The 10,548-nt window shown below is 39.5% G+C and overlaps 1 protein-coding gene across 1 annotated transcript; it reads right to left on the bottom strand.

Annotated features, from left to right (window-relative positions):
- Window positions 1-3,811: 3,811 nt before the first annotated feature.
- LOC112516189 lies at window positions 3,812-4,543 on the bottom strand. The gene has a single exon (XM_025123211.1). It carries the CDS (start codon window positions 4,541-4,543, stop codon window positions 3,812-3,814), a length of 732 nt encoding a protein of 243 aa, XP_024978979.1.
- Between the last annotated feature and the right edge of the window lie 6,005 nt (window positions 4,544-10,548).

The following is a 10,548-nucleotide window of genomic DNA, read 5'->3' as shown; positions in this document are numbered from 1 at the left end:
AAGCTCTAATCGCTCTAATCGCTCTAATTGAGTGTTAATAATATTTCTAAAGTGCTATCTAGCTACTAACTTGGTATTTAAATTTCCGAATGCAACAGCTTCCCCCTGTTAGAGGAATTTCGTCCCGAAATTTAACTGTTGGCATCACCGATTGGTTCTTTCATAAAAAGTTGCGGGTAATTATTTTTCATAAAGTCCTCCCTTTCCCAAGGGTAATCGGGTCCATGCCTTGAATTCCATCGAACTTTCAGGATAGGAATCTTACTATGTCTCAGATGTTTGACTTTATGGTCGAGGATTTCGATCGGCTCTTCAACGAAGCGTAACCGTTCTTTAATTTATATGTCTTCCAAAGGTAGAACCAAAGATTCGTCGGTTAAACATTTCTTAAGGTTTGATATATGAAATGTATCATGGATGGCACTAAGCTCTTGAGGCAAGTTTAGTTTGTATGCAACCGGTCCTACTCTTTCGAGTATTTCAAATGGACCAACATACCTTGGGCTAAGTTTTCATTTCTTTCCGAAGCGCACAACTCCTTTCCATGGAGATACTTTTAAAAGGACTTTATCACCCACTCCTTTATTTCAAATGGACCAACATATCTTGCAGCTTTAAGTCTTTCTTGGATGATCGAGATTTTGTCGGTTGTCTCCTGGATAATGTCAGGTCTCATCAGTTGTCTGTCACCAATTTCCAACCAGCTGAGTGGGGATCTACAGTTACACCCATACAAGGCTTCGTACGGTGCACACTGGATACTGGTGTGATAGCCATTGTTGTAAGAAAATTCAACCAATGGTAGGTGAGTGTCCTAACTACCTCCAAAGTCTATCACACAGGCTCGTAACATATCCTCTAGCGTTTGGATAGTCCTTTCCGTTTGCCCATCCATTTGAGGATGATAGGAAGTGCTTAAGTCCAACCTCGTGCCTAGTGCCTTTTGAACTGATTGCCATAATCGTGAAGTAAAAAGGCTATCTCTGTTTGAGATGATAGAAATAGGCACTCCATGACACGATACGATTTCATTGATATATAATTGTGCAAGCGTTTCCATACTGAAGTCTTCTCGAACAGGTAAAAAGTGCGCAGATTTCGTAAGCCGATCCACTATGACCCAAATTGAGTCATGTCCTTTCCTAGTCCTAGGTAACYTAGTAACAAAGTCCATTGATATCTGATCCCACTTCCATTGGGGAATCTCTGGTTGCTGAAGGAGACCAGACGGTTTCTGATGCTCAGCTTTTACCCTTACGCATGTTAAGCACTGGCTTACGTACAAAGCAACGTCCTTCTTCATTCCTAGCCACCAATAATACTCTCTTAGCTCTTTGTACATCTTATCGGTTCCTGGGTGAATTGAGTATCTTGAGCGATGTGCTTCCTCCAAAATTGTTGAYCGAAGGCTGTCGTCCTTTGGTATCCAAACTCTATCTCTGAAGTAATGCACCCCATCTGCTCGAGTTTCAAATTCCTTCTCTAAATGGTGCAGGGTCTCGTTCTTTAGATTCTCCGATTTCAACGCCTCATCTTGAGCTTCAAGAATTTGAATTTTTAGGTTCGTTTGAATCAGCATCCCCATGGCTTGTACCCTTGACGGTTTTACCCTTTCTTTCCGGCTTAATGCGTCTGCTACCACGTTAGCTTTCCCCGGGTGGTACTTTATTTCACAGTCATAATCGTTGAGAAGTTCGACCCATCTCCATTGCCTCATGTTCAGCATCTTTTGGTCTAGGATATGTTGAAGGCTTTTGTGATCAGTGACGATGGTGCATTTGGTGCCGTAGAGATAATGTCTCCAAATCTTGAGTGCAAACACCACTGCTCCTAGCTCCAAGTCATGAGTGGTGTAGTTCTTTTCATGAACCTTGAGTTTCCTTGATGCATAAGCAATGACCTTGTCATTTTGCATCAGCACACATCCCAAGCCTAGGTGTGACGCATCGCAGTATACCACAAAATTCTCCGTACCTTCTGGTAACGCTAAGATCGGTGTGTGACATAGCTTATGCTTGAGCAATTGGAATGCTTCTTCTTGATTTTCTTCCCATATGAACTCCTTATCCTTCTGGGTTAATGCAGTCAGTGGTTGTGCGATCTTGGAGAAATTTGAAATAAAACGACGATAGTAACCTGCTAAACCGAGAAATTGGCGATTTTCTGTCGGGGTCCCTGGGGCTTCCCACTTCTTTATAGCCTCAACTTTGGTCAGATCAACATGAATTCCCTTCTCATTTACCACATGACCAATGAAGTGCACCTCACGAATCCAAAATTCGCATTTGGAGAACTTGGCATACAATTTTTGATCCCTTAACAGCTCAAGTATCAACTTTAAGTGTTGTTCATGCTCCTCCTTGTTTTGCGAATAGATCGGTATGTCATCTATGAATACAATCACGAACTTATCCAAAAATGGCCTGCATACTCTATTCATTAAATCCATGAAAACTATTGGGTCGTTAGTTAACCTAAAGGGCATAACTAAGAATTCATAATGACCATAACGAGTTCGGAACGCCGTCTTAGGAATATCTACCTCACGGACCCTCATTTGATGGTATCCGGATCGAAGATCGATCTTTGAAAAGTAAGTGGCACCTTGAAGTTGATCGATCAAGTCATCGATTCGGGGAAGGGGATATCGGTTCTTGATGGTCGGCTTATTGAGTTCCCTATAATCGATGTACATGGAAAGGGATCCATCTTTCTTTTTAACAAATAGTACTGGAGCTCCCCAGGGTGAAGAGTTGGGTCTGATGAATCCTTTGTCGAGTAGCTCCTTAAGTTGTTCTAACAATTCTTTCATTTCCAATGGTGCCAAACGATAAAGTGATTTGGCTATGGGCGCTGCTCCAGGAATTAAGTCAATGTGGAATTCGACTTGCCGCAACAGGGGTAATCCTGGTAGCTCATCAGGAAATACCTCGGGAAAATCCCGTACTATGGGAAAATCCTGGATGCGTTTCACTTCGATTCCCTTATCCACAATGTGAGCCATAAACGCGACATATTCCTTTTTCAAGTATTTTCGCATCTTCATACATGTTACTAACTTAAAATTTCTATAGGACTTCTCTCCGTGCACCACGAGCGTTTCACTTCCTTTTAAAATTCGGATGGTCTTCTCAGAACAACATATCTCGGCTCAATTTTTGGATAGCTAATCCATACCCACAACTACATCAAAGCTTCCTAATCTGATTGGAATAAGGTCTATGCTAAAGTCTTGTTTGGCTAAACGTAAGGTACAATTCGTGATTACGTCTTTAGTCCTAACTTCCTGTCCATTAGCAAACTTGATAACAAAATATTCTTTCAGCTTTTGCGACTTTAAACTAATCTTTGGTCTAAATTCTAGTGACACAAATCTCCTATCTGCTCCAGAATCAAATAATACGGGTGCGTAATGATTGTTCAGGAGGAATGGACCTGTGACCACGTTTGAGTCTTGCCTGGCTTCTTCTACCCTAATCTCAAACGCTCGACCTCGTGCTTGGCCTCCTTGATTTCCTTGGTTGACTGGTCGTGCTTGGTTAGTAACTGGCCCTCGGTTCAGTCTCGGGCATGCATTCCTAAAGTGATCCGGGCTTCCGCACTCATGACATGTTCGTCTCATTCCGCTCCTGCAATCTTTAGCCAAATGACCTCCTTTATTGCATCTGAGACAGATGATGCATCTCTCGCCATGGTGAATATTGCACTTGTCACACCTAGGGTAAGCTCCCTTGTCCTTTTCTGTTGTCTGTGTCTGAGCCCCAAACTTTCTTATCACTTTTTGGGCCTTACCGCCCCTTTCACTGTAGTTCTATCTCGCGGGCTCCTCCATTCTTCTCTTACCCTTGACTTTATCATTTGCAAATGATCCTGACCGAATAGCATTGTTGGTGAGTTTTGTCGCTAAGTTCACAGCGTCCTGAAGTGTTTTTGGATTGGCCGAAGTCACATTCCCTCGGATTTCTGGAGCTAAACCCCAGACATAACGGTCAATTCGGTTCTCTTCGGGTGATACCAAGTGTGGCACCAGTTTTGCCAACTCATGAAAGCGAGCAGTGTATGAGTCTACATCACTTCCCTTCATTTCGTGATTCCACAGTTCTACTTCTAACTTATGGATCTCGCTCCTCAAACAGTACTCTTCCTTGAGTAATTTCTTCAATTCTTCCCATGTAAGTCTGTTGATTGTTTCCCGACCTCGGGTTTGTATCTGGGTATTCCACCACGTCAATGCTCGTCCTTGTAGTAAACAAGCTGCAAACTCCACTTTTCTTCCTTCAACACATTTACTGATATGAAGGACGGACTCCATTCCTTCATTCCAAGCAAGTAATCCCACGGCTCCTTTGGTCCCATGAAATTCTTTTAGGTTGCAAGCCCTAAAGCCTTTATATGTGCAGTCTCTATTTGCTGTTGTACCTTGGTTGTTTGCTTGGTTGGCATTCAAGCCTGCTGCTACTTGGCTAACTATATTAGGAAGGGCCGCTAGAATTTGCTCGGACACAAGTCTCGCAATTTCGGGATCTTCTCTTCTTGGAGGCATATTTCTAACGCACAAATTTTAAATCAGAGTTCGGTTATTTTTACTGTTTATCACTGTATCTACTTTATTGAATTATGCACGGCATAATTCAATCATCTAAACATGCATCCATGGCAATATATAAAAACTTGTAATAATAAAAGCATTCAATCATTAATCAACATAATTCAACCAAAATAAAAACCCATATCATTCATAAAGAAAATAAAGACGTGCAACAAAAAGAAAGATATTGTTCACAAGTCACGGCTACATGCCCCAAAAGAAGATTCTAAGTTCAATCTATCAAAAGCTTAATAAAATAGAGTCTCTTAACGCATTACACTCCAAACAAGTAGTCCCATCACTATCACCAAAACTCCTGCTAACACCGCCAAGTAGGTATATAACCTCCTAATCGCTCCCCTAGCGGTGTTAATCAACTCCAACGAACGATCCATCACATTGTCTTTTGTGCCTAGAGCCATAATCACCCCGTCGGCAAAGTGTCGATGATGATCCAACCTAAGTTTACACATCTTTAGGTCTTGGGCGATGCCCAAAACCCATAGGTTCTCTAAGCTGGTCATGCCCGGAGAGCGCTCCGACGTGGTCCTGGTAGTAGGTGGGGGAGTCACACTATGGGTGCACGACTGGGATGACTCCCTCCCAACTCCAGAAGGAGCGGAGAAGGACACCCTTACGGGCGGGCATAAGGCGGGGCGGCACGGGGGTAGGTGATCGCATCGAGGACTCGGCGACATCGTCGTCACTATCATAACTATGCTCGGAGGGGTCGTACTCTTCGGAGTTCGAATATTCATTAATTGATGACATAGCTGCGATATTTAACAAAATTTAAATTATTTAACGAATCATAATAAATATCAAAAACATGCAATGTTTATGCAAACCCACACATGCAAATCGTGCTTTTCTTATTTGAGTAAGAAGTTCTTAACTTTAGACGAACACCTAACATAACCGGTCCGCCTCTCTCCTTATACATGCTTAATTAGACATAGGTGATCAGGCTTTGTCTAATTAGAGTATGCTAAGAAGGCACTCATTCTAGTTATATTAGTAGCATGTTTGTTTCGAATTTTTGAGACTCTTTTAAGAAAATTATTTTGTAAAGTTTTGGGTTATAGTGTATGGTTTTCTTAGAAAACCGGTATTCTCTATAACCTACGGCTCTGATACCAAATCTGTCACACCCCGCTAAAGCGGAAACACGAGGTATGGCAGGTAGAGTCTCATAACAATATAGTATAATAACACCACCATACATTAAAATTTTATTACATCACAATCTAGCGTTTACATTCCCAAAATGACAAGTTTGTAAAATAATAAAAAAAATTCATAGGTGATGATCGAAACACGGCTTCTTTTAAAGGCCACCATGTGCCTTTCTTACCCCTGAAAAGCACGTTAAAACAAGTGTCAACTACAAGATTTGGTGAGTTCACAGGTTTTCATTGTATAACAAATCTTTATGCAATAAATAGTTTGAGTAAGTCTTTTGCTTACTCGCAACAACTTTCATACGTGTAGCACTTTTAACGAGGCACAATGTACTCCAAGTAAATTTAAGTGTTCGGCCACTACTAAACCTGCGACAACTACACCCTTTATACCGAACTACCTCAGCGGTGGTGTTTAAACCACATGTGTAGAACCCGTGTTTAGTTAAATGCACCCCTACTCGTCAGTAAAAGGTGGGATTGTCAATCCAAATAGCGCTATCCATTAAACCATCGGCTCATACGAGTTAATAATTAGTGTAACCAAGTGGGACTTTTTAATTAACCCAAACACAATTTTTACTAGCATACATGGTGTTAGTGCTCGTATTCATAATTTCATTTCAATGCATTTTTCATATAATCAATTTGTATCCATGATTTAAACACATTGTATATTTCATACAAATATCAAATACTTTTATACGCGCTTTTCCCCCAAATAACGATGGATTTAAAAAAAAGGCCGTGAATACACACCTTTTCTTTCACGGAGAAGATGGTTGAGTGATCAAATGGTATGTCTTGGTAAAGTCCTTTTAGTGAATCCCTATAGAAAACGAACGGTTGTCAAACTCTTAAAGGTTAAGGATTCTATTCTACCTTTACGTCTTATAAATGCCTCTTTATGTTCATAAGAATAAAATAAAATAAATCAAGTTTTAAACACTTTTTATGCTTATTATGGGGTTTATGGTTTAAGAGTACAATCTTTAGTGGTTATAGAAAATCATGCATGCTGACAGAATCTTTGTGACTCAATAATGTCCATGGTTCACCCTCATCAAAGAAGTATATTTTCCAGAATTTTTTATATGTTTTAGTATACTGAGTTAGGATCAGTATAACCAAAAATCAAGATTTTTAGATGAGTGGAAGGGTCTCAAATTTCTTTTACCAAAACAGTGATTACAGCTTTCAAAACAGAAAATCCCTTCTTAATGTTACACCCTTTTGAAAGAGTTATACTTATTATTTTCCAGTGGTTCATGAATCGTTTTAAAGCTAACACATAAGGATAACTTTTACAAAAAGAATAACTATATTTGGATGTATAGTTTGGGAGTTATGGTTGTTTAAACATGCATGTGGAAATCTGTCAAGTCCTGACAGATTGCACACTTATTTTGTAAAAATCGGTTGAACCCATAAATCACCATTTTTTTGGGTGGGGTTAGACTCTTTTAAAATCTAACACTTTAAGCTATACTACAGAGGAAAAGTTTCATGAGTTTTGATGTGTCTTCTAAGAGTTATAGATGAACAATGAGACACAAAATTTCTGACCGACAACTATTGCACACCAAATTTGTTTTGGGTGTTGTGAGGTCATAAATTCATATTTTCTCATGCTTCCACTTAGGTTTGAAAACTAATACACTAAATATTATTGAGAAAAAATATTCATGATTATTGGGTCAATACACAATCACATATGATCGTTCCAAACTCATGCAATGAATCTGTTCAGAAGTAAAGTCATTCTTTTATGCAAAATGGATTTTTATGCATCAAAAATTCCAAAAATGATGATTTTATGGAAGAAGATCACTCTACTATTCAATATTAAAATAAGAATATATAAAATATACTATTCTTGGTAACAAAAATGAAAGAGAACTCRGATTCCATAAGAGATACAAAAATGCAAGAAATGAAGGGTTTTTCTTGCTTTTCAAAAGTTCTAGATGGTTAGGTCACAAATTTTCACCATATTAAGAACATTTTTCATGTCTTTGGTGTAAAATCTACCCTTAGAACTTAGAATGAAGAACACCTCTCCTTTGCAATCTTAAAAGTATGAAAATGACAAGAAAATGGCATTAAAAGTGCATAAAATGAAACCAAAATACTAACAAGTTCTTACCTTTGATTAAAAGAAGATGATTTCTTCAAGTTTTGTTTCTTGATTTCCCTTTTCTTTTCTTTGAATGGAGGGAGTGAGTAAGGAGATGAAAAGTGAGGGAGAGTAAGGAGATGAATGGTTGAGAGATAAATGAGAAATGAGTGTTTTAAAGATTCAAAATGTTTTTATATGTAGAGGACGGGGGGGGGGGGGGGGGGGGGGGGGGGGGGGGGATGTGGTGGGCCTATGCGCCTCCCTTCTTTTTTTGTAAAACTTAGACCATATTTTAATTAGTTGGGTACTTTTGTGAGATATTGAGAAAAATGCCCAAATTCCTATTTTATGAGATAAATAAATTTCTTAAATATAATTTTAAGTAAAAAAATATTTAAAATCTGTAAACTCTATATTTTATGCAAGTTTTAAAAAATAATTTGAAGTTTTTGGCATTTTATAAGACGATCCGGTTCATTACGGGTCAAAACAGTGTTTTCTATGCAAACTACCGGGATTTCTAACTACTTAAGATCTAATCGCTCTACTTGAGTGTTAATAATATTTCTAAAGTGCTATCTAGCTACTGACCTGGTATTTAAATTTCCGGATGTCACGGCAGTTTGTGAATAACCCATGAATATGCCTTCATCAGCCTTCTTGTCAAACTTGCCAAGATATTCCCTGTCTTTGAGTACAAAGCATTTGCACCCAAAGGAAATATTTGACATTTGGGCGTCGTTGGTTGATGAGTTCATATGGGGTCTTTTGGTGCCTCTTGTTGATGATAGAATGATTCAGAGTGAAGCAGGCAGTAGAGATTGCTTCAGCCGAGAAGGAAATGGGTAGCTCAGATGAAGTAAGCATGGTCCTTGTTGCTTCTACAAAGGTGTTAGACCCCAACTTGTGAAAGTGTAAGTAAGAAGTCTCTTACTCTAGTCGAATAGGACTAGTTCTATTTGAGGCGGTCTGGACTAAGAGCTCTCATGCAGAAGATCAAGAATCAGAGCTCTTACTCAAGAGTTAAGGTTCAATTCATACAGAGCCCGTACTCTATTCCCGTGGACGCTCAAGCCTTGTGCGCCAAAAAGCATAAGCGCTTGACTTAAAGCTGCAACTCCACGACCCAGATCCTGTGCATAGTACATACATAGCTTTTGGCTATCTTCTCCACGGAATGCGCGCGTGTTAGCCCAGACATTCTCGCAAGCGTCTAACAGGTTTAAGGAGGCTTGACCAAGTCTGCTCCGCTATTCAAGGAAAGTCAAAGATAAGGATGCAGACCAATCAGCTCAGAGTTTCACACCTATTTTTAAGCATAGTTTGTTAGACCTAGCGTATATAAGGAGGCTTCCGCCTCAGGTTTAAATTACCTGAAGGAACCAACTTACACTATACGCATTTTTCTGTGAGATTACATTTGTGCTTTCATTGTTCATCTTTCTATCAATAAAAGCATTTGGCATATTCAAGTTCACTTATTGTTCCTACTTTCATCTTGAATATCTCGTTTAATTTTTCAAGTTACACTTTTGTGTTTAATTCTTATCCTTTATAAACTGTGTTTCTACCAATTAAGAGTATCTGGGTTCAACAATTGGTATCAGAGAATGCTAATCAAATTCATTGATTAGTCGATCGATATCCAACTGGATTCTACTCTTAATTTTTCTTGATTATTCGTTTTGAAAAGAATTTTCACTCATATTTTTCTCAACTTTAAAACGTTAGCTTTTACGTAATCTGGAAATCGTTTTCTGTCGATTATCTTTCTCGACAAGTTTTCTTCTCAATTTTTGATTTAAAATATCGTCGTCTCAATCGTGGAACTCCATGTATAGTGTCGGTTCCCTGACAAAACCTCTGACTCTCATTAGGGAAGAATATCCCCAATGGAAAATTCGGATGATAAATTTCTACGAGGGTCTAGATCTAGAACTTTACGAATCAATTTTAAATGGCCCATACGTCCCTACCACCATCATACCTCGGATTCCTGCTGCTGGTGATACAGTTGAGGTACCTGTCAAGCGAGTACCCAAACATCATCGTGACTGGAACGTTGAAGATAAACGTAGAGTGGAAGTAGAACAGACTTATCACCGAATACAACTGCTTCCAGGCACTCCCCGATGAGTCTTTAGAACAGACTTATCACCGCTTCAATACTCTGATCAACAAATGTCGCAAATGTGACGTGATCAGAACTCAAGAGGAGAAAAACATACTCTTCTTGAAGAGATTGAACGACGTGTATGGGACTCTGCAGGCTCAACAACAAGAGGTATAGAAGGCAAAGGTCGCTTTGGGTGGACCTCTGGCTCTTGTCTTTGATTCAAAAGAGACAGGATCAAGCCAGGCACACAGAGAACGGAGACCTAGAGAAGAGAGAAGAAAAGGAAAGAAGGCTGTCATCTTGGAGAGTGATGATGAAGAAGACAGAGCTTCTAGCTCTGAAGACGATGACATCAACGGCTTTGCGAAATCCTTGGCCCTGATCACCAAGGAATTCCAAAGGAAATTTGGGAAGAAGGTCTTCGACAGAGGAGGAAGACAAAATGATCGAAGCAGAGGTAGATCTTTTGAAGGAAGGAACCCTCCTTCTGTTTCCAACAAGAATGAGGAAGAGCCATCGGACCAGAAGAAGCAAAGTGTCTGAT

The sequence above is a fragment of the Cynara cardunculus genome (assembly GCF_001531365.2).
Source record: "Cynara cardunculus var. scolymus isolate 2C chromosome LG 8, CcrdV1, whole genome shotgun sequence".
Lineage (NCBI taxonomy): Eukaryota > Viridiplantae > Streptophyta > Magnoliopsida > Asterales > Asteraceae > Cynara > Cynara cardunculus.
This window is presented reverse-complemented; position numbering and strand designations above follow the sequence as displayed.